The 25,313-nt window shown below is 41.2% G+C and overlaps 1 protein-coding gene across 1 annotated transcript; it reads right to left on the reverse strand.

Moving 5' to 3' along the window:
* Nucleotides 1-213: 213 nt before the first annotated feature.
* On the reverse strand, nucleotides 214-23,493 carry LOC133448275 (dual specificity protein phosphatase 7-like). Its single transcript, XM_061726651.1, has 3 exons — nucleotides 22,629-23,493; nucleotides 16,460-16,888; nucleotides 214-5,413 (listed from the first exon to the last, which is right to left on the reverse strand). Exons 1-3 carry the CDS (start codon nucleotides 23,044-23,046, stop codon nucleotides 5,097-5,099), a joined length of 1,164 nt encoding a protein of 387 aa, XP_061582635.1. The 5' UTR covers nucleotides 23,047-23,493; the 3' UTR covers nucleotides 214-5,096.
* Between the last annotated feature and the right edge of the window lie 1,820 nt (nucleotides 23,494-25,313).

A 25,313-nucleotide genomic window follows, 5' to 3' on the forward strand; every position in this document is an offset into this window, starting at 1 on the left:
GAACGCCTTGCCAAATATTTTTCACCGGTTAAACTAAAGGCTGTTTGTCTAACTGCTCGTATCAGAGTCCTGATCCTGTTGAATGACTCAGTGATTCAGAAACATGGCAAGAAATGAACGTAAGCCTATTTTGTAGGTTTTACAGCATGAGATCTTGCAGTGAAGCGTGTCGAGCTTAATCCGTTTATGCGTCAAAAATAAGGAGGAAACGTGTTAAAGAAAAAAATACTTCAATATTTATTTGCGGTATAAACATGTCTTGTGTTGTTTCCATATACACTATACAATACGTCAGGTCAATCATGTTTCTTTCAGTAGACAGAAAGGTGTAAATGCCCCGGTCAACATGCCCCCTTGTTTTTATTCACATACAGATTGCATCTTTAAAAAAAAACAAAAAAACAAAAAAACCCAACTGTTTACAGCACAATACAAAACAGCTATTCAACGTGACTGTGAAGCTGTAACACGATGCAAGATGCATTGTCAAAAAAAAAATCAAAATAAAAAGGAAAATCCCTGAAAATCCTCACTGAGGTAACATTTTTTTTAAAAATCATTCACGTTTACTTCCACTTTGTTTCTCACGCCACCGTCTCTGTCCTCCGCTCCTGTTCGCCCACATCTTTCTCCCATGAGCACTTTCATACCAAGATCTACTGTCGCTACAAGATTTAAGGACACAGAAACACCGGTTCCCGTGATCTAGAAAACTCACAAACAGAGAAAAGGACTTGGTTTCTCGTTCATTGTGACAGAGACACAGAAACACAAGAAAGCAGCTTGAAATCAACCGTGTTCTTTGTAAATAGAAAAACTCCATCCTGAAATATATTTCAATCCTTGGGTGCAAGTGATCCAGTTTCACTTTAAGTGGAATACGATTCCCAAAAAATAAAGGGAAGTCCGTTCAAGCGTGGTAGTATTATTTTCATTTCTGATGCCATCGAAAAAGAGAAACTTTGCATATCAAAAGGCCACAGGAATAGCATCAAGCACATTATATCAAATCATTTTTGGAAAAAAATAACTTGTATTTCTTTAAGCTGGGTGGTATAATTGTCTGTTGTGACAGGCACAGCTCTTGCTGTGTGTGTGAATGTGTGTTTGCGACGGCCTTTGTACGGTTGGACAAACAGGCTCTTCATTTTTGGACACCCCAGGTGAAATATTATTTCAGTCCATAAGCCATACCTAAGCTGAATCTTGTATAATTATGTAGAGTAGATATCGTACAAAAGAAGAAGAATTTAAAAACATTGAGGTCTCAGATGTACAAAATACTGCAAAAAAAGGTGTTCTGATAAATTGCAGAGTAACAAAGACGACCTCGTGTGACCCGTCACGGTAATAAAGACGGCTCTCTGTCTCTTATTATCACCGTGTTCTTTTCCAGATAACGGAGAAACAGTTTTTTTTAGCTTTTTTTTAAACCACACAATGTTTTTTTTTCAAGTGAAATACAAAGAGTATTGAACAGTCAGCATTAGAAAGAAGTTAGAAAGATAATATAAGGCCAGCTAAAACCAACCAACAGATTCGACCGTTGTTCCCGCCTGAAACCCTGTTCTTTTTTTCTGTTCAGACCTCGTCCACATCTGCACCTTGAAAATCTGTTTCTAAAAATATCAGGAATTTTATCTTAAAATACTTGTCCCATGTATTTCTTTACAAGCAGAGGAAACCCCAATGTGCAAGATACCTGGAGTGGAAAAGTCAGATTTATTTGGCAATTTCAGGGTCAACGTAAGAGTCTGACCTTCCCTTTAACACTTGCAACTGAGTGACTCACTGCTTTTTTAGTATGAAGAAGAAAACTTTGGATCGGGAGGCCCAAAGTACCTACAGATGCTCCCTCGCACCCAATTAGATAAGTGCTGTTAAGACTAAAACAGATGCAGAAGTTCAACACATTTCAGGAGTTTCTTGCAGATAAATGGAGCAATATTCCCATCATTTTTCAAACCTAACCTTTTTCTTTGAGTGCTGCAGATGTGGGCGTTGTCTCAGCAATCACCTTGACTACATGCTGTGTGCAGCAGCATTAAAATAAAACAAAAAACAGGCCTCTTTGTTGGTCTTTCCACCTGATAAAGCATCATCCATGTCTATGTTCAAGAGCATACAGCACCCCAGAGTGCTCAGGTATAGAAAATAATATCCATTTGTGTAATATTAGCTTTATTATATATATATATAAATTTTATATTCACGTGTTTATTAATATATCTTTTGTATAATATAGCCAAGGCTTAAGGGTGAATCAACCCAACAAAGCTTTCTTTGATGAAATGGGTGATCCCTACTAAGAAAAAGTAAGTGCAGTCTGTCGTGGAGGCCAGTCCCAGCTCGCAAAACCAGAACACAAAAGCAATGATCACTATTAGTCCTTTTTTGGCAAATTTTAACCTCTGTAAGAAGTCTGAGGGGCCCGTTTATCCAAGTCTTATAAAACACGTTGCCCAAAAAGTGAACTCTTGCCTTCGAGCCCTGATCTGCCTCAAGCCCTCACTGAAAAGTCTTCAGGAAGCAAAAGTCAGAGCTGGTAGAAACCAGTTTTGGCCCGAACATACTTGCGTGATAACTGTCGTGATGTCATAATCGAGGAAGTTCAGAGTTTAGTTTCAAACTGAAATGAAACAAGTGACTCAGATACTGAGAACAGCTGCTGGAAACATTGGTACTTTTTCTTAGGTGTCCGAATGAACAGTCATAAGGTGAATTTAGGAGGAACTGGGAACTACAGTTTAACAAAACAAACAGTCGTTTCACACCAACCACAGTTCAGCTGGTTTCTAAGGCCACGTTTACACAGAGTTTTGTATTTACAAAAACGGATATTTCCCCCTCTACGTTTTGAAAAATATCCTCGTTTACACGAACCCGGATAAATACGCTGTTAAGGTGCAATGAGCAGCCAAACCTACAGGGGGCAGTGTAACGAGAAGCGTAAAGTCATGCTAGCCAATCAGAATCCTGGAAAAAAAACGTCAACAAATGACACGTGTGAAGCCTGAATAATATGGTTCCGCGTTAAATCTACGGCGTAGCCTACGTACGGTGCGCGTCTCCGCGTACCCTACGCCGTAGGCTCTGCGTTGGTGTAACGCGGAACCATAAATCAGCCTTGACTGCCAGTTACTTCCAAGACGGAACGAGAGTCTTTCGTTTGGAGTCACACTTTTAAGTAGGGGTGAGCAAAAATATCGATACGGCAATATATCGCGATACATAGTCTCCCGATACGATATTCAACATATGTATCGCGATATATTGCCGTATCAATATTTTTGCCCACCCCTAGCTGTACTGTATTTTTGTGATTTCAATTTCAGTGTGGGTGAGACACTGCATTTTATTTGGAGTATTTTGTATCTAAGAATAATGCACACTGCACTTTTTATTGTGTTTCAGTGTGTTTTTTCATGCAAATATGTTGCATATTAAAATGGAAAGTTTGAATTACATTGTTTTGACTCAGTCTGTCCAATGAATTATCACTATCATCTGATGTACATATATACAACTTGGATTTTAAGACATGTAATGCATTTTTAAATTTTTCGGTGGACTATATAGAATATCGCGATATATCGGGATATATCGCATAATCGGGATATCGCAATATTGTATCGTATCGTGGCTCAAGTATCGTGATGCGTATCGTATCGTGAGGTCCTTCCCAATACCCACCACTGCTTTTAAGTGTGACTTTAGAATATAAAACAGGTAAAATACAAGAAAATATTGACGGTGGCCGAACAAATTGTAAACACAGGTCGCAGAAATGATGCTGGTGACGCTTCTGTTGCATAATGTGACGTTTCTGAAGCCTAAATCTCCGTTTCCCTCCGTTTACAAGCAACTGTGAAAACTGAGTTTTTGAAAATCTCCACTTTGGCCGGAATTTTCAGAAATTATCGTTTTTTTTTTGGTGACTTTGAGCTTCGTTTTCGTGTAAACGAACAGCCAAAACGCATGAAAACGCCACCGTTTTTGCTCCGTGTAAACGGGGCCTAAGTCGTTCCCTGCCATTTTAACCCGGGGATCCTGAAGCTCAGCTCATAGTTCCTGCTCCCTCCCCGTCCCGTTGTGCAGCTGTTAGGACTTGTCGCAGCCTGGGACTGGCCTCTCCTCTGTCCACTCCACCCGCTCTGAATGTCTCTTTATCTGCCTGCTTCCAGCACTGGCTTCAAGTGCCAGCAAGTCAATGGCTATGCCACTGTGCAAACTGCATTAGGTCATTAAAAAAGGAGAAAAAAAAAAACTTCAACACCCATTCCCTTTTTTTTTTTTTAGTTTTACAATCTCTTAAGCCATTAGTGGATTGAATTACTTCGTTTTTGGACAAAGACAAAATTTTTCTATGCGTATATGTTTATATAAGGTATAGATCTGTGCGTAAATGTACATAAAAATATACAAAAATGCATGTGGACATACTGACTTTGTTAAGGACTGCTCATACATTTTCTGCTACGTACGTTTACATACATACTTTGTGTTTGTGTGTGTGTGTGTGTGTGTGTGTAAGTGTTAATTCCTTGGTTTTTAAAAACTCTACATTCAGTAGAGTGAGATTTTGAGTAAATCCCAGATTCTCCACTTGGCACCAGTCAGCTCAGCTTGTGAGCCGAGGCGGAAAAACAGAGAGGACGCTGTCATCTCTTAAATCGAGTGCTGCAGATTTCCCGTGTTTCCTATCTTTGCATGAAGCTGTCTGTCCTCCTGGGGTCGTTTCAGTTTTTCACTCAGTTAAGTACATTGCCTTGTTCTTCACAACAAGACAGGCTGATCAGGGATCTCGGATCCTCGATTTGAATCAATGCAAATGACGACTCAATCTTAAGCCCAGTGTTCCGTCCCCTCTCCGAGTTAAACTCTCCTTACATCTCCTTAAACGTGGCATTCGTGACCCATCCTGTCGCTCTCAGTGCCGCTCTGTGGCAAAGGCTCTAAGACAAGACCCTCCGGAGGCTAAAACATTCATTAAAACTGGCTGCTCTCCTCCAGTGCAGCTGCTCGTTACCGTGGTAACAACTCCACCTTGACTCCTCGCTCTTCTTTTAAAGAGGGCACAGTCTTAAGTCTTGTTTTCATGTGGACTCCAGCGTGTCCAGCTGAAAGACGTTATGATTGGTCGGGGTGGTGAAGAAGAGCTGGTCGTGCGGCGGGGAGGTGGAGTGGTTGTCGCAGGGACTGTTGAGGCCCAGAGTCCGTTCGAAGTCCAGGAGCTGGCCCATGAAGTTGAAGTTGGGAGAAATGTTTGACTTTTTCCGCTTGACAAAGTCGTACGCGTCGTTGAGCGACAGGTTGAGCTTCTGCATAAGGTAGGCGACGGTGACGGTGACCGAGCGGCTGATCCCCGCCAGACAGTGGACCAGGATGCCACACTTTTTGGACCGCGCCTCGTCTGGAGGAGGAGACGGAGGATGGGAGGAAGAATGAATGACAAGATAAGAGAAGAAAGCATGAGAGAAGCGATTAGATTACAGCGAAATTCACGGTGTCACTCACAAACCTGGCTATTTCAATTATTTTAGAAAAAAAATGAATTGATTGGTTTGTAATAACATGATATATTGCTCTGTATTATACAGTATGATTAAAAGTACTGTATTTTCTGGACTATAAGACGCACCTGCATATAAGCCGCACCCGCTCTATTTAAAAAAAAAAAAAAGATATGCAAGCCGCAGATATTTATGTTGTTAGATTAGATATTTACTGCATGTACAGAATGATTTTGAAGTGTAAATGATGTACATGTTTGTACCTAAATAGATCCTTTCCTAACAGTGTCTTTTAACACGGCAGCAACTTTGCTGATTAAAACGGGACAGAACCAAGAGAAAATAACCGGTATTTATTTATCTGTTTATCTGTTTGAAATCTGCTTCTACCTACTTTTATCTGCTAAAGAAGAAGTATTGTATTCTTCTTTGCATTTATTTTGTCTTACTTTTGATTCTAATTCCGGTTAGAGCGCCCCGAGCGGTGGAAGAAAAATCCACAGAATAGCCGCACCTTTGTATAAGCTGCATGATTTATGAAAAAAGTAGCGGCTTATAGTCCAGAAAATACGGTATATAAATTACTCTAATTAAAATTGGGAAATAAATCAAAAATCGTCGTTTACTACAATATAAACACGTATACAAATACAACCACAGATGTAGGACTAAACCAAATGCTTTGACCGTTGCCATGGTAATCAAACGCTGATTTTGTTTTCCAGCGTTCTCCCTTTTCAAAACATCAGAAATGCCTTAGCAGATTAATCCTGAAGAGGAAATGAAAAAACTAAATAATAGTAATTGAATGTTTAATTTTGCATTACTGGTACTGACACTAGGGCAGTGATTCGTGGCCACATGACAGGACTAAAATAGATAAAAAAACACACTAGTGAGATGGAGAAACAAATCCATGTCACAAAGATATATCACAATTCTTTGAGTTTTATTAACAAGTTGCACTACATGGCACCAATATCTGTACTGCCCCAGCATTGTTGGTTCTCTTAACGGCATATAGAGTAGAAATGGGCGGTACGGACTAAAAAATGTATCACGATAATTTTTGGCATTTATCCCGATAACGATAAAAATGACGATTAAAAAAATACCAATTCAACTCCATCTTTGCAACTATAAATCTATCTCGCTCTCAGATCCGCCATGTTTGTTACACAAAAACGTATCAACAGGAATTTATCCTTCTTTCTTTCTTTCTTTCTTTCTTTCTTTCTTTCTTTCTTTCTTTCTTTCTTTCTTTCTTTCTTTCTTTCTTTCTTTCTTTCTTTCTTTCTTTCTTTCTTTCTTTCAGGCCTTCCTCCTGCTCTCTCCTTCCTTCTTCCCTTCCTCTTTTCTCCCTTCCTTCCTCCTTTCCTTGTTTTCTCCCTTCCTTCTCCCCTTTCCTTCCTTCCTTCCTTCCTTCCTTCCTTCCTTCCTTCCTTCCTTCCTTCCTTCCTTCCTTCCTTCCTTCCTTCCTTCCTTCCTTCCTTCCTTCCTTCACGTACGTTGTGCGTGGATTTAACACAGAACCATAAATCAGTTTTACACAAAAACGTCATCAACGGGAATTTATCGTTTTTAGCGCGAGATGAAAAATTCTTACCGTGGGGAATTTTTTTGACGGTTTATCGTGAACGGTAAAATATCGCCCATTCCTAATATAGAGTATCGCCTTTAAAACAATTAAAATATATAGATTCGGTGCTGAAGGGTTGGTAGTTGTACAAACGTGGGACGAGCCTATACTCAACTGGAGCTGACAACGTTAAAAACGCAAAAAAGGCATGTGACTCCCGCTGTTGATGTGTTAACTTTTGTTGATGTTGTGAATGCATTGAAGAGTTAACAAATAGAAGACTGTTACCATGGTTACTTATTACATAATTAAGTTCAGTCTCCCTAAAGTAAAAACAAAAACAGTCTAAGCAAAGCAAAAGTGCTGCCTGGACAGAGACGGAGGGGTCTGAGGTCATAAACACTCGTAGACATGACCCAATCTTGATGTTTCCATGGCGATGCTGCAAAGGGTGTCACGTTTTCCATCAACGCTGATCTAAACTGGCACCCATAAAACATCTGCCTCCGCGAACAGATGCTCGCCTGCATCCTTTATCAATGAAGACCAAAGCCTGGCGTTAGTGAGTTCTGTCTTTCTTGCAGGTGCTTTTTGTAACAGTAACGGTAACTGGGACAGCGCTGGTGAAATGACACAGAAAACTATTTATATTCCATGAACTGTGATTCACCGTAGTTCATTACTTCTGATGGTCGACTGGTGATAATATTTACACGTGCCATGAATATGTAACTGTTACATGACTCCTTTGATGAGAACAACACAATTATGCATCAGCTCCGATTGTGACATCAGAGACTTAATGTTTCCTTGCAAATATGATTGATTATTAGATGCATATTATTGGCTGATTGGGTAACGTATTGCGTCACGCACGCGTCACTTCCTGGTGTTGCGGTCTGTGCTGCTGCCGTCTTACGGCGTTTGCAGGCTCAGATCTCTCCCGACTTTTTATCTAAAACTTAGACTGTTTTCTGGTAAAATAGCACTATATCTGGTACATTACTGTCTTTATTTCAACACTCGCTCATTTTCTCTTCCGTAACTTTCACTGTCACCAATCACCGATACATTTTCTGTCCGTTAGCCTCCGTTAGCATCTTAGCATGGCCGCTCCGGCTCCCACCGCTTCACCTCTTTCCTGCTCAGTGTGTGAAATGTTTAGTTATTCCTCTGCCTCCTTTAGTGAAGACGGTAAGTGCTTAAAGTGTAGCTTATTTGCAGGGCTGGAGGCGAGGCTCAGTCAGTTAGAGGTCCGGTTCGGCCAACTAAACCATAGTCCAAGAGCCTCCTCAGCTAACCAGGCTAAGCTAGCGGCGGACCGGCCCGTAGCAGCTGAGCGTAACCGCTCCCCTGCAGCTCCCGAGCAGCCGGCCAGGCAGGGCAGCTGGGTGACGGTTCGGAGGAAGACTAGTCTTAAAGGGCTCACAGAACACCACCACCCGCTTCATTTGTCTAACCGTTTTTCCCCACTCAGCGACACATCTGTTGAGAAACAGACCCTGGTGATTGGAGACTCTATTGTGAGACATGTGAAGCCGACTCCAGAGACCTTAGTTAGGTGTATCCCGGGGGCCAGAGCGGGCGACATAGAAGCAAATTTGAAGCTACTGGCAAAGGGTAATCGTAAATATGGTAAAGTTATCATCAATGTCGGAGCTAATGACTCCCGTCTTCGCCAATCGGAAGTAACCAGAATGAATATTGTCTCGGTGTGTAACTTCGCCAAGACCATGTCGGACTCTGTAGGTTTTTCTGGCCCCCTCCCCAATCTGACCAGCGATGACATGTTTAGTCGCATGCTCTCGCTCCGCCGCTGGTTGTCTCAGTGGTGTTCAGAAAACGACGTGGACTTTATTGACAACTGGGAGACATTCTGGGGAAAGCCCGGTCTGATTAGAAGGGACGGCATTCATCCCACCCGGGATGGTGCAGCTCTTATGTCTAGAAATCTGGCCAATGTTGTTAGACACTCCCCCTGACAATGCAGGGTCCAGGCCAGGATACAGAGCTGTAGTTTAACAGGGCTGGAGGCGAGGCTTAGTCAGTTAGAGGTCCGGTTTGGCCAACTAGACCATAGTCCGATAGAATCCTCTGCGGACCGGCCCGTAGCAGCTGAGCGTAACCGCTCCCCTGCAGCTCCCCGGCAGCCGGCCAGGCAGGGCAGCTGGGTGACGGTTCGGAGGAAGGGTAGTCTTAAAGGGCTCACAGAACACCACCACCCGCTTCATGTGTCTAACCGTTTTTCCCCACTCAGCGACACATCTGTTGCTTCTCAAGGACCAACGCCTGCCAACAAAACTGTAGGATTGCATTATGTAATTAGCGACTCTAAAACTGTAGGATTACATGATATTGGCGACTCTGGCCAGGTGCCTAGCAAAATAGAAGTGGTTGCAGTTCCCCGCCCTCCAAAAGTTCACCAGGTGCAGCGTTATAGAGGCGTTAACCAAGATAACCTTGTAAAAATTAAAACCAATGTACATTTGGTACCAATTACAGACCTAAAAATTAGATGCGGACTACTAAATATACGATCATTAAGCTCTAAGTCTCTGTTAGTAAATGATATAATTACAGAGAGCAGGAGTGATATTTTCTGCTTAACAGAAACATGGTTACAGGAGGAAGAGTATGTTAGTTTGAATGAATCAACTCCGCCCGGCTACTTTAATCATCACATTCCTAGAAGCACGGGCCGAGGCGGAGGAGTCGCAGCAATTTATAACTCCGGTCTCGAAACAAAAATTGAACCTAAGTGCAACTATAATACATTTGAAAGCCTCATGCTTGGTCTGAAATTTCCGAGCCGGAAATCAGAGAAGCCAGTTGTGTTAGTGGTAGTGTACCGGCCCCCTGCTGGTGCGTATCTGGAGTTTTTGTCTGAATTTTCAGATTTCCTTTCTGGATTATTGATCAGCACAGATAAATTCATCATAGTGGGTGATTTTAACATTCATATGGATGTTGAAAGCGATAATCTTAAATTAGCCTTCGATTCTCTTCTAGAATCAATGGGTATCTCACAAAAAGTGGATAAACCGACGCACTGTTTTAATCATACTCTCGATCTCGTTCTCACCTACGGTGTTGAAACTGATGGTCTGTTGGTGTCACCTGTAAACTCCCTTTTATCCGACCATTACTTAATAACGTTTGAATTTAATTTTGTTGATGTTGAAGTGCAAAATAGGAGGTATTATTTTAGCAGATGTTTGTCTGATGAAGTTATTGTTAAATTTAGGGAGGCCATTGCTTATCTTACGACAGTGCGAAATAGTGATGTAGTCGAGGCCAGTGACCTGGGTTCTACCTCTGCAGATGTTGATTTCCTTGCTAGTAACACTGCTGATTTGTTGCATTCAGCTTTAGATGAAGTTGCTCCTTTGAAAAGGAGGGTTTCTAGCCACAGGAGCTTAACTCCCTGGTATAATTCAGATATCCGCATGTTGAAACAAAACGTGCGTAAAATGGAAAGGAAGTGGTACTCTTGTAGGTCTGTAGACTCTCATCGTGAATGGAAAGATATTCTAATAGTATATAAAAAAGCCATTCGCAAAGCCAGAACAGCTTATTATTCAACGTTGATAGAGGATAACAAAAGTAACCCACGTTTTCTGTTCAGCACTGTAGCCAGGCTGACAAAGAGTCACAACTCTGTTGAGTCGTGCATTCCTGCAGCTCTCAGTAGTGAGGACTTTATGGGCTTCTTCAACAGTAAAATCGCGAGAATTAGAGAAGAAATCAACCAGCCGGTTGTAGGTGTTTCTTCAGCTTTAGCGACTTCCCTAGGCTCTGACTTGTCTCTAGACTGTTTTGATCCTATAGACCTCCCTGAGCTGACTTCACTCGTTAATAGAGCTAAGTCAACCACATGTATGTTAGACCCCATCCCGACTCGACTATTCAAACATATTTTTTCTCTTATTGGTACGACAATACTGGACCAAATTAACTTATCCCTAAGTTTAGGATATGTACCACAGGTTTTCAAAGTGGCAGTAATTAAACCTTTACTTAAAAAACCTTCTCTTGACCCAGACACCTTAGCTAATTATAGACCAATTTCCAACCTTCCATTTGTGTCTAAAATTCTGGAAAAGGCAGTTTCAAGCCAGTTATGTGACTATTTGTATAGAAATGATCTGTTTGAAGTCTTTCAGTCAGGGTTCAGAATGCATCATAGCACAGAGACAGCACTTGTTCGAGTCACGAATGACCTCCTTATGGCCTCAGATAAGGGATTAGTGTCCATACTGGTTCTACTGGACCTCAGTGCTGCTTTTGACACTATAGATCATGGCATTTTACTGCACAGGTTAGAGCATGTTGTTGGGATTAAAGGGACAGCTCTATGTTGGTTTAAATCATACCTATCTGACAGGTTCCAGTTTGTTCATGTACATGAGGTTTCTTCAGAACAGTCAAGGGTCTGTTATGGTGTTCCGCAGGGTTCAGTGCTAGGGCCAATCTTGTTCAGTTTATACATGCAACCGTTGGGAAGTATAATCCAGAATCACGGCATACAATTTCATTGTTATGCTGATGATACGCAGCTCTATTTGTCTATGAAGCCGGATGAAACAGAACCGTTAGTTAAACTTCAGGCATGTCTTAGGGACATCAAGGACTGGATGTCCAGAAATTTCCTGCTTCTAAATTCAGATAAAACAGAGGTTATCATTCTTGGTCCAGAGCATCTTAGGAAGGGATTAGATGGTGTTGCGATGGCTTCCAGTGCAACTGTGAGAAATCTTGGTGTTATTTTCGATCAGGATTTGTCGTTTAAACCATATGTCAATCAGGTTTGTAAAATAGCCTTTTTCCATCTCCGTAATATTGCAAAGATTAGGAAGATCCTCTCACAGAGTGATGCAGAAAAACTAGTTCATGCGTTTGTATCTTCTAGACTAGATTACTGTAATGTGTTGTTAGCAGGATGTCCAAGTAATTTGCTGAATAGGCTCCAGCTGATCCAAAATGCAGCAGCACGAGTACTGACAGGAATTAACAGGAGAGACCACGTCTCTCCAGTGTTAGCGTCGCTCCATTGGTTACCCGTAAAATTCAGAATCCAATTTAAAATTTTATTACTTGCGTATAAAGCCCAAAACGGCTTAGCTCCGCATTATTTGCAAGACCTGATAGTGCCTTATGTTCCTGTCAGAGCTCTCCGTTCTCAGAGTGCAGGTTTACTCGTAGTTCCTAGAGTATCTAAATGTAGATTTGGAGGGCGGGCGTTCTGCTATCAGGCGCCACTACTATGGAACCAACTTCCAATCTGGGTTAAGGGGGCTGACACCACCTCCACCTTTAAAACTAAACTTAAAACATTTCTGTTTAGTAAAGCCTATAGTTAGTGTTTAGTAAACCTCTAGCTGGTGTTGGTAAATCTCTAGGTAGTGTAAACTTTAGTGTGTCAGAGTCGCTCCTGTGGTTTCTTGTGCTGGCCCCCCCTTCTCCTCCCTTTTCTCTCTTTTGTCCATGTTGCAGCATCCTTTGCCGGACACCGGAACCTGCAGTGTGGGAGTGAGGGGGGCAGGGTAACGGCCCCTTTTGGGCGGGGGAGAATGTTCGTCCCTCAAGACTCCTCTCCCTGGCCCTGCCCCTTCTCAACCTTTCCCCGACCCTGCACCCCAACCTGGGACTTGATGATTGGGCCGGAGCTTCGGGAGCTGCGTGCTGGCCTGCGGTCCCCACCCCTGGTCATCCCGTTGCTGGCCCCCCCTTCTCCTCCCTTTTCTCTCTTTTGTCCTGCAGGTGGCCGTGGGTGGCTTGTAGCTTGCATTACGGAGCACAAGTCTTTTCCTGACCCTGCACCCCAACCTGGGACTTGCTGATTGGGCCGGAGCTTCGGGAGCTGTGTGCTGGCCTGCGGTCCCCACCCCCGGTCATCCCGTTGCTGCTTCCACCTGCCTGCTGTGCTGTTGCCGTCCCTGACCCACCAGTCTGGCCCTCGGCAGGAGGGTCCCCCCTGATGAGCCTGGTCCTGCTCAAGGTTTCTTCCCTCCTAAAGGGGAGTTTTTCCTTGCCACTGTTTGGCTTAAGGTTTTTCTCCCACTAGGGGAGTTTTTACCTGCCATTGTTTATGTAATAACTGCTCGGGGGTCATGTTCTGGGTATGGGTCTCTGTAAAGCGTCTAGAGACAACTCTGTTGTATTAGACGCTATATAAATAAAATTGAATTGAATTATTGCTACATCACACTTTTATTTCTAAGTCAGTGTGGCTTTTTTCAATGACAAACAGACCTAATTCATTCTGCTTTCCAGCTTCTCTGTCCAAAGAAAACGAATAAAAAAAGTAAATCTCTCATTATTATGCAGCTGCATCTGTCCACCTATCAGTTTCGAGCGCTTGCATCTCTGCAGGCCATTAGAGCGAGAGCTAAACGCTGCCTTCTTCCCTCTTGGTCTTTCATCCTCTTTTTACTCTCTCTGCCTACATCTCTTGTTGTAGGATTGAGGTCAGTTGGCTCACAAGCTCAGGCTGCCAAGCCCATGCCAAATTAAATTTATATGGGATATGTGCTCACTTCCCACAATACAAAAAAAAAAAAAAAAAGATTTAAAAAAATCCTTCTGTGGAGAATCTAACCGAACTTTACAAGGCTAAGAAGTCAAACGAGTAGCTGGCAGTTAATCTTCTTGAACTGATCTGTTGGCTGAACAGCATTACATCACTGCACTTGCGGTGTAATTATGCAATAATGCAGGAATCTATAAAGCTGCTGGAGTGCCAGGAAAGAAAAACAAAAACATGAAAGACGTTCCAACAACAATATATAGATGTTGGAGTAATTTTCAGCTTTCAGTAACATCTGGGTCTCCTTTACCCATAATTGGTTCGTTGTAACGTAAAGGATTTGAAGTAATTCCTCTTAGAGCCAGACAGACAGCTCACTTTAACATCTGCATACCCTAAATCTGGCACGATCCCGTGCTCTGCCATATGTCACACTTCCTCCCACCTACGCAGAATCATAACTCTTAAAAAAGGTGGTCTGGACAACATAAGACGAGACCTCTGACACTGACTCATCAAAGACGGCCTTCATTCATCCCCCGGGACTTAAGGGAATGATGGGAGTGATGGGAATGACTGACAACAATAATAATCATCTTTCAAGGCTAAAATCATCCATTCAACCCTACTTTCAAAGAACCCATTTCCATGTTTTATTCAAAATCTTTTTTATTTTAAATTCTAATAGCCTGCATGTGGCTTTTTAAAGCATGTTTTTATTTCAAACAAATTCCCATAAAGGGACAGGTGACAGGGAGGGGGGTTATAATTTAAGAGGAAAATATAATTTCAAAAAACAATGTTTTCATTCTAAAAGGAAAAGCATGTGTATCTCAGTTGTTGGAGTGGATTTATGGAATGGGTTGGGTGATGGGTTGAAGCAATGTACAAATATAAATCAATTTAAAAAAACGCTACAAAAAGGAAGTTCTGGGAAGTTATTTGGTTGAGGAGTTATGTTAAGGCAATATTGTGTTTGTTAGCTTGTTAGGTGCAAAGGTACAACCAATGGGAAAATCGGTAGCCTAATAAGTAAATTGCAGCTAGTGATGCACCGATTGTTCGGTAACCGAAATTGTTCGGCCGAAAATGGCAAAAAAACACTTTCGGTGTTCGGTGGAATAAGTGGGAAAAAAAACGAACAATTAATAACGGCGTTGTAATATAAATAGACTGGCCGCTCCGTAACTGTTGCGCACCACATAAATAGTTGGCCAACCAAAAACTAACCACATAAGAATTTTACCTAACATTCACCAGCAGGTGGAACCAAAACAACATAAATCAATCTATTACAGGTGCGTTTAGATGACGAAATCAAACAGTGAAGAGCGTGGAGTGAAGTGGTGCGGTGCAAACATGTCAGCAGTGTGGAAGTATTTTAGAGTGGCAAAGAATAAAACAAGAATGGCTGTTTGCAATGAATGTTCTGCTCAAATATCTAGAGGGGGCACATCTGCAAAGTCTTTCAGCTACAAGTTTGATTTATCATTTGAAATGATAAAAAACCCTGAGCGCTTTAATGCATTTTTATTGTTTTAAGGCCTGTGTTACAATGTGCAGTAAGTTAAGCCTAACGTAAGCTCAAAGATGGCCAAAAAATGTATTTTGCTAATTTATTTATTTTAAGTTATTGTTCTTTGCTGGTATAATGTCTGCTGGAATATTTAAGAAATGCTGGGAAATTAAAAAATGTTCAGTTTTTTATGTTCAATAAATGTTTTCTACCTTGTAATTTTGTAAAATATATTTTTCTTTTAAAAGCATGCCTAAATCAAATTTATTTGATTTATGCAATGGTGAAAAAATTGGCAAAATAAATGAAAAACTGCGAAGAACCATGTTCGGTATTGTTCGGTATTCGGCCAAGTGTTTATTATTATTTTCGGTTTCGGTCACAAATTTTCATTTCGGTGCATCACTAATTGCAGCTATTTATTATTAATATTTATGTTCAATTTATGATAGAGGTAACAAAGGGGCAGGGTTAAATAAGTTTTACTTCTACCTGCTCCTTTTCGGACACTGTTTTTTTTTCTGTATGTTTTGAATTTGTTTTAAAATGTTATATTTTTTTCCTTATGTGTTCGAAATAAACAATTCAATCAATCAATCAATCAAAAAAAGGTTCTCAAAAACTATATATGTGAGGAATATTTTCCTCACGTATATTTGTAATTTCCTGATATGTTTAATATCTTTTGGAATCATATTATTTGGCATAAGTTTTAAAAAGAGTTAACTACGTGTATGCTTTAAATATCTATAGCTTTTAGAAGAAAATGAGGCCTTAGACTTGGTCAAAACGAATCAAAATTGTTACGCTGCTTTCATCAAAACCTCTGATGAGTATAAAAGCATAATTTTCAGTGAAAGTGAAGTTTTCGTACACATTTCCATGTTTTATTCAAAACTTTTTGATTTTAAATTCTAATAGCCTGCATGTGGCTTTTTAAAGCATGTTTTTATTTGGAACAAATTCCCATAAAGGTTCTCAAAAACTATATATGTGAGGAATATTTTCCTCACGTATATGAAGCTTTTTCTTTTGTAATTTCCTGATATGTTTAATATCTTTTGGAATCATATTATTTGGCAGAAGTTTTAAAAAGAGTTAACTGGTGTATGCTTTAGATATCTATAGCTTTTAGAAAGAATTAGGCCTTGGACTTGGTCAAAACGAATCAAAATTGTTACGCTGCTTTCATCAAAACCTCTGATGAGTATAAAAGCTAATGTTCAGTGAAAGTGAAGTTTTTGTACACATTTCCATGAATGGGTTTGAGTCCAGACCTGTATTATTATTACACTGCAGATGATTGAATAACAACCTCCACTTACCAATAAATGAAATGGCCTCCGGGAAAAACTGTGAGAGGTTTTGGCTCCAGTGATCGGAGATGGGGATCTGTTTGTACTTGAAATCCCCCTCGTGCTCGAACATGTTGGGCAGGTTGGGCGTCACGTTGAGGATGTATTTGATGTTGTACTTGCTGAGCACATCCAGGTTGGTGGAGTCTTTGGCACAGCCCAGGTAAAGGTACGGCAGGATTTGGACGGGGAAGGCCGGCTGGTTGTTGGGCAGCGGGCTGCCCTCCGACTCGGTGGCGCTGCCCGGCTCGCGGTCCGACTCCCCGTCCGAGCAGTCGGAGCTGATGCGGAGCCCGCCCAGACCCAGGACGGACGCCGGCGGGGAGCTGCTGGGACACGAGCAGTCCAGATTGGTCTCGCAGTGTTCGGGGTACTCGGACTGGAACTTGTTGAAGCCCCCTGGAGGAAACAGAGAAGAGAGGAGACCATAAACATCTCATTCATGCTCGGGTGTTAGTATCATTAGTGCCAATAAAATGTCAATAAATATCCATGACAGTTGAATTACCAGGAATGGGCGATATTTTACCGTTCATGATAAACCGTCAAAAAAATTCCCCACGGTAAGAATTTGTCTCGCGGTAAAAACCATAAATTCCCGTTGATGATGTTTTTGTGTAAAGATGATTTATGGTTCTGTGTTAAATCCACGCACAACGTACGGGAAGGAAGGAAGGAAGGAAGGAAGGAAGGAAGGAAGGAAGGAAGGAAGGAAGGAAGGAAGGAAGGGAAAAAAGGAGGGAGGAAGGAAGGGAAAAGAGAGCAGGAGGAAAGAAGGAAGGAAGGAAGGAAGGAAAGGGGAGAAGGAAGGGAAAAAACAAGGAAAGGAGGAAGGAAGGAAGGAAGGAAGGAAGGAAGGAAGGAAGGAAGGAAGGAAGGAAGGAAGGAAGGAAGGAAGGAAGGAAGGGAAAAAAGGAGGGAGGAAGGAAGGGAAAAGAGAGCAGGAGGAAAGAAGGAAGGAAGGAAGGAAGGAAGGAAGGAAAGGGGAGAAGGAAGGGAGAAAACAAGGAAAGGAGGAAGGAAGGAAGGAAGGAAGGAAGGAAGGAAGGAAGGAAGGAAGGAAGGAAGGAAGGAAGGGAAAAAAGGAGGGAGGAAGGAAGGGAAAAGAGAGCAGGAGGAAAGAAGGAAGGAAGGAAGGAAGGAAGGAAGGAAGGAAGGAAGGAAAGGGGAGAAGGAAGGGAGAAAACAAGGAAAGGAGGAAGGAAGGGAGAAAAGAGGAAGGGAAGAAGGAAGGAAGGGAAAAAAGGAGGGAGGAAGGAAGGAAGGAAGGAAGGAAGGAAGGAAGGAAGGAAGGAAGGAAGGAAGGAAGGAAGGAAATGAGCCTGAAAGAAAGAAAGAAAGAAAGAAAGAAAGAGAGAAAGAAAGAAAGAAAGAAAGAAAGAAAGAAAGAAAGAAAGTTAAATCCACAACGTACGTGAAGGAAGGAAGGAAAGAAGGAAGGAAAGGGGAGAAGGAAGGGAGAAAACAAGGAAAGGAGGAAGGAAGGGAGAAAAGAGGAAGGGAAGAAGGAAGGAAGGGAAAAAAGGAGGGAGGAAGGAAGGAAGGAAGGAAGGAAGGAAGGAAGGAAGGAAGGAAGGAAGGAAGGAAGGAAGGAAATGAGCCTGAAAGAAAGAAAGAAAGAAAGAAAGAAAGAGAGAAAGAAAGAAAGAAAGAAAGAAAGAAAGAAAGAAAGAAAGTTAAATCCACAACGTACGTGAAGGAAGGAAGGAAAGAAGGAAGGAAAGGGGAGAAGGAAGGGAGAAAACAAGGAAAGGAGGAAGGAAGGGAGAAAAGAGGAAGGGAAGAAGGAAGAAGAGAGCAGGAGGAAAGAAGGAAGGAAGGGAAAAAAGGAGGGAGGAAGGAAGGAAGGAAGGAAGGAAGGAAGGAAGGAAGGAAGGAAGGAAGGAAGGAAAGAAATGAGCCTGAAAGAAAGAAAGAAAGAAAGAAAGAAAGAAAGAAAGAAAGAAAGAAAGAAAGAAAGAAAGAAAGAAAGAAAGAAAGAAAGAAAGAAAGAAAGAAAGAAAGAAAGAAAGAAAGAAGGATTAATTCCCGTCGATGACGTTTTTGTGTAACAAACATGGCGGATGCCAGAAATTATCGTGATACATTTTTTAGTCCATACCGCCAAACCCTAATTCATGCTCGGTGTTATTATCATTAGTGGCAATAAATATCAATAAATATCCATGACAGTTGAATTACACAGCAGGATCAAGGCCATGGAGGACAAGAAATGAACATTTTGTTGACAATAATGTAGTAATGAAATACTTTAGAGTCTAAAGTATTTCTTTGTTTCTTCCTTTGTTTTTTGGGAATCGTATTCCACTTAAAGTGAAACAAAAAAACGTGGACTGGATCACTTGCATCCAAGGACAGAAATATATTTCAGGATGGAGTTTTTCTATTTACAAAGAACACGGTTGATTTCAAGCTGCTTTCTTGTGTTTCTGTGTCTCTGTCACAATGAACGAGAAACCAAGTCCTTTTTCTCTGTTTGTGAGTTTTCTAGATCGCAGGAACTGGTGTTTCTGTGTCCTTAAATCTTGTAGCGACAGTAGATCTTGGTATGAAAGTGCTCATGGGAGAAAGATGTGGGCGAACAGGAGCGGAGGACAGAGACGGTGGCGTGAGAAACAAAGTGATTTTAAAAAAAATGTTACCTCAGTGAGGATTTTCAGGGATTTTCCTTTTCCTTTTTTTTTTGACAATGCATCTTGCATCGTGTTACAGCTTCACAGTCACGTTGAATAACGTTTTGTATTGTGCTGTAAAAAGTTTTTTTTTTTTTTAAAAGATGGAATCTGTATGTGAATAAAATCAAGGGGGCATGTTGGCCGGGTGTTCTGCCAATTTCTGCTCCCTGCCGAGAAATGCTACTTTGTGGTTCTGCGCATGCGCGCCGTCAATTTTCAAAGTTTGCATAATGTCTTGCACGATGTAAAATGGATAATATGGGATGTTGAGTATTTGATACTTCAAAATAAACGACCCATGACATGAATTGCATTACACTTTGTGAACATTATACGATAAAGAGAAAAAAAAAAACAATTATATTGCTTTATTTGATATTCATTCAGTCATTGGCCTTTATTTAACCATGGTAGGTCATTAATAACACATTCTTATTTACAATGACGGCCTGGCGAGAGACAAGGAAGTGGTTTAGGGAGTAAAACAGTAAAATTGTAGCTCTACAAAGGTAGAAAACCATTAGGGAGCATTTTTTGGCAAAGCAGCAAAAAATGGCAGAACACCGGGGCATTTACACCTTTCTGTCTACTGAAAGAAACATGATTGACCTGATTGACGTATTGTATAGTCAGTATTCGAGTTGTAAAAAAAAAATCAGGGGGGATGGTGGATTTTATCATATGGGGACAGATAATTTGTGCTGATTACAAATATTATAATATATTACAAATAATAGCAGTGACCAAAACACCTGCAGAAATACTACAGGAATGACATAGCAGCAGTTAAATGCAGCCTTCTGTAAGCTTTAAATATCCACTGGGCTTACATCAAATACATCAAAACACAACAATAAAAAAAAGTTTTCTGAACTTCTGTCCTTCACAGGATAAGTAAAATGGATCACTGCAAAAACCCAAAATCTTAACAAGAATATTTGTCTTATTTCTAGTTAAAATGTCTCATTTTAGTAAAAAAAAATCTCATTACACTTAAAACAAGACTCATCACTGGAAAAAACAACAATTTTCACCTGTTTCAAGTAGATTTTCACTTGAAATAAGTAGAAGAATCTGCCAGTGGAACACGATTGTTTTCCTTGTAATAAGAAGATACATCTTGTCCCACTGGCAGATTGTTCTACTTATTTCAAGTGAAAATTTACTTTACAGGTGAAAATTGTCAAATAAGTTATTTTTCTGGTGTTGTTTTTCTGGTGATGACTCTAAATGTTGAAATAGCAGTAAAACCACATTCATTGATGAAATGACATAAGGAATGGAAAGGGGGGATGGCAGTTTTACAGGGGGGATGATTTGGACCGTGTTTATTTCAGGGGGGATGCCATCCCCCCTCATCCCCCTCAACTCCAGTACTGTGTATAGTGTATATGGAAACAACACAAGACATGTACAAGAATGTACACAAGAATGTAGAGTCTAAAGTTTAGACAAAGAAATAAACTACTTTTCATTTACACCCCCAAATCTGACACTAAAACATCTGCATTTCTGTCATCATGACATGAGGTTTCAGTTAAATAAGAAACTGTTTTGTTATTCAATTCAAATCCTCTTGTAACGCAGCTGTCCCTCACTGTACTTAACTCTCACCACACGGATATTATAATGTGACATTTCCAACAACACGGACATGAAAACGGGCTGAACAGACACGACTCCATTGATAAATGCGAGTCCTGCGGAGAAGCAGCAGCTGTTTTTGTGAATGGCAGCTCAGCCTAAGAGTCCCGGCGAGCATTTCTCAACAATTATTGGGTCAAACTCTCCGGCGAGCGCCGCTACTAACACATTTTATACATTCAGACGAATTCTTTGGACACCTCCAGGTTTGTTTTCGTGTCAAAGCTGTGATAACAGCGCGTCGTCCTGCCCTCGCGTCTCCGTTCATTCATGAAATAAAAAAACGTCTCTTGTCCTGAAGGAGCACAACATGGCGGGGCCATTTCTGTTTCTGCAGCACTTTAGTTGCTGAAAAACATGCTGTGTTTGACACGACTATGCGGAACCAAAGTAAACACTCACGTTTTTTTTTTGTTATGAAATGAATCGTATGTGAATACAATCATTTTGAATAAATAAAGGGCGAAAAAAGGCGACAAGTCAAGCCAGGGAGAAACATCTGTCGAACATCAAAGTCGAAACACTTTGGTTAAAACTCTGATAATATACTCATTATTACTGATACTCGTTAATAACTGAGGGAAATTAGGTCTGAGGAGAAACAGTTAGGCCTAATAGTAATTATATAACGTTTATAGTTCATGTAAGACAAGCAGGAACAGAAATACATGAAAGGGGGGTAAGTAATGTAATCAAATTAGGGAATTAAGGAAAACTCAGTTTTTGTATGTTTTTTTTTTTTTTTTTACCCCGTCTAACTTAAGGCTGATTTATGGTTCCGCGTTACACTAACGCAGAGCGTAAGGCGTAAGGTACGCGGCGACGCGAAGCTGATTTATGGTTCCGCGTTACACCGACGCAAACTCAAATTCAAACTTTAACCAGTTAAATGGTGTCACATGACGACATGCCTGTGTCTCCTAAATAGTGGACGTTATTGCCATTACACATTAGAAATTATATTACAAACACCAGGAAACTGGACCACATTACACCGGTCATGAAATCACTACACCGGCTTCCAGTGAGCCAAAGGATAGTTTAAAATCTTACTGCTGGTCTACAAAGACCTGAATGGTCTTGGACCAAAATCCATGCTGGATCTGTTAGTTCCTATGAAGCTCCCAGACCCCTGAGGTTCATCTGGATCTGGTTTGTTGTGGTTCCGGAACCAGAACCAAGCAAGGTGAGGCAGCGTTCAGTTATTCTGCTCCTCACCGGTGGAACAAACTTCCTGTAGACCTGAGGTCTGCTGCAACTGTCAGCTCCTTTAAATCAGGACTAAAAACATTACTGTTTACTGAAGCGTACTCCTATATTAAATACTTACCTGCTGTATTCTACTGCCCTTATTTCTTACTTGTGCTTTTTATTATTTTACCTCTTTTCTTATGATTTTATTTCATTTATTTGTTATTTAAGCGTACTCTTAATCAGCAACTTGTGCTTTTTACTATTTTACCTCTTTTCTTATCATTTTATTTCATTTATTTGTTATTTACTGTCTAATTATGTCTTGCTGCTTTTAATGTCGATGTCGATGTCGATGTCGAAAGCACTTTGAATTACCTTGTGTTGAATTGTGCTATATAAATAAACTTACCTTGCCTAGAAATGCTTCTTGATTGGCCATTTTTGCTCTGTTCTTAAAACCCCACTATTTTGGTTTTGACCCCATATTGAGATGTTGATTTTAGTGTTTTTTTAGGCTACTCCTATTTTTATTTGCATCTCTTACTTGACCCCATAGTGAGTGTTTTTTACTCCTATTTTTATTTGCATCTTTTACTTTCATTGCATTTCTTTCATCCCAACCTTACCCTCCAGGTAGAAAGCCTCGCAGCCGTCGTCCCGGAGCTTGTGCAGCAGCAGCCCGAGCACGGAGCCCCCCAGCCCGGGCTCGTGCCGCTCCTCCTCCGCCGCCGCCGCTGTCTCGTCGTCGTACAGCAGCACCACGTCCGTGCGGCAGCGCGCCACGAACGTCTCCTTGTCCTCGTTGTTGGGGATGATGGAGCGGATGGGGAGGTTGCCCTTCTTCAGCCTCCGCAGCATGAGGCCCGGGATGGCCAGGTTGATGGCCGACTCGATGTGGGAGGACTCGTACAGCTCGTGGGGTCTGCAGTCCAGCAGCAGCAGCGCGCCGGAGCCGGACTCCAGCTCGTCCTGCAGCCACTCCGCGCTCTTGCTCGACATCATCATCGCAGCGGAGCCTCCCATGCACAGATGGGGAATTTTCATCAGGGAAAAGTTATTAATCCGCCCGTTCCTTATTTGTGGACAAGAGAAAAAAAAAATTAAAAAAAAAAAAAAAAAAAAAACAAGAAAGAAAGAAGAAAAAAAAAAGGGGAGATGGGGAAAAAAAAATCACGGTGTTTCTAAACTTCGCTCCAGCGGCGCGCAACGCGTCGCAGCCGACGCGCACAGTCTCCCCGCACTGGTGGGAGCAGGAAACTTGAACATGCGGAGGTTTCCTCTCGCTCCTTCCCCTTTCCAGTCCATTGACCGTCCAAAACCCCGACTCCGACCCCGAGGCGCCCCTGCCCGGCCCTGGCCCGGCCCGGCGGATCCCCCTCACTCTCTCACAGCCGGCGGACGCGCGTGTCGCTCCAGCCGCGGCTGATGTGGGAGCCCGTCATGGTCGCTGCTGGTTTATCTGACAGGCTGGCCCGTGCAGCGCCTCTGGTTTGGCATTTCCACTGGATGTATTAAAGAGGCTCTGACTGCGGCTCATGACTGGAGGGAGGAGGAGCGCAGAGATTTAAAGGTGCAGAGCTGCGGAGGATTCACACGAGCTGCTGTCACGATCCATTCATTCAGAGACTGCACAGCCATGGGGTCTAAACCGTGAATGATACTTATGAAATGATTTTGTCCAATGCCTGCATGTTAGGCTCTCTCTTGTGGGACCTCTAGACAGACTGATGGATGGATTCTTCACTGCCATTGAACCTTTCTGTAGTATTGGTAGTATTTGTATTTGCATTTTTTTTAAAGGAAAAGAACCAGGCACAGTACATAGGCTATTAATAATACAATTTTCATGTAAATATGCTAGATTATAGCCAGTGGATAATTTGCATCTTTAGTCCCTGGGGCAGGTTGATGTAAAAGATACACATACACGACTGTCTCAGAAAATTAGAATATTGTGATAAAGTTCTTTATTTTCTGTAATGCAATTAAAAAAACAAAAATGTCATACATTCTGGATTCATTACAAATCAACTGAAATATTGCAAGCCTTTTATTATTTTAATACTGCTGATTATGGCTTACAGTTTAAGATTAAGATTCCCAGAATATTCAAATGTTTTGAGATATGATATTTGAGTTTTCTTAAGCTGTAAGCCATGATCAGCAATATTAAAATAATAAAAGGCTTGCAATATTTCAGTTGATTTGTAATTAATCCAGAATGTATGACATTTTTGCATTACAGAAAATGAAGGACTTTATCACAATATTCTAATTTTCTGAGACAGTCCTGTACATTACATACAGTCCAAGAAATGATGACACACACAGCAGTAAAATACACTAATACATACACAATAGAAGAAAATACACTAAGATATAAGATAAAACATACGATAAAATACACTAAGATGTAATATGAGTGCAGACTTGATTCTCTAGAAGCTTGTTCTTAAGTGTTTAATGAAGGAGGTGAGGGTAGGTATGTCTCGTATGACATTTTGTACTGTGTTGCATGTATGAATGAATGAATGAATGAAAAGCTTTATTGTTGCCGGGCCAGCATCCCAGCACAGTGAAATTACTGCCAGTACAACCCATCAAGACAACAGAAAAATAAAGACAAAACAGATAACAACATATGACATGGGTCAACTGGTGTAACGAGATGCTCGGTATGAAAACGCTGACTTTTTCTGAATGGGACAATACAGTCACCTGTAGATCCTGCTCTGGTTAACTGGTTAGTAGCAGGAATTAAGAAAAAGGAATTATGCTAACTGAATTTAAGAACTATTTCATTGCATATTATGATTAAGACAGTTTATTTGTTACATTCCCAATAACCACATGTTATTCATGTTCATTTTGCCTTTCACTTTTTTTATTTCAGGTAAGAAAAAAGTGATGGCATTCACACCTGCAGTCTTGCCACAGCGTCTATTTTATGATACCTGGAGAGCGTAGTGTGTACTAAATCGTTTAGAACTACACTGCACATGATAATTCAATTAATAAATCATTTCTTTTTCTTCTTAAAGTCTTCTTCTACAGTATGTACCGTGTTTTACTACAGGGTCAAGGAAAGAGCTTATACACACTGACACTGATGTACTGGATAGTATTAGGTGTTCAGATAAAGCAATCAATTGATTGTTTGTCATCAGCAGTTGAGATAAAGCTTGAACCTACAGATTAAGGAGTGCATTGTGGATGTTTTGCATTTCTGCGAGTATTTGGTAGTACTTGTACACAGCAAAATCACCAGTGTTAAATTAACACTAGACCAGGGGTCGGCAACCAAAAATGTT

The sequence above is a fragment of the Cololabis saira genome, chromosome 8 (genome assembly GCF_033807715.1).
Source record: "Cololabis saira isolate AMF1-May2022 chromosome 8, fColSai1.1, whole genome shotgun sequence".
NCBI classification, from domain to species: Eukaryota; Metazoa; Chordata; class Actinopteri; order Beloniformes; family Belonidae; genus Cololabis; species Cololabis saira.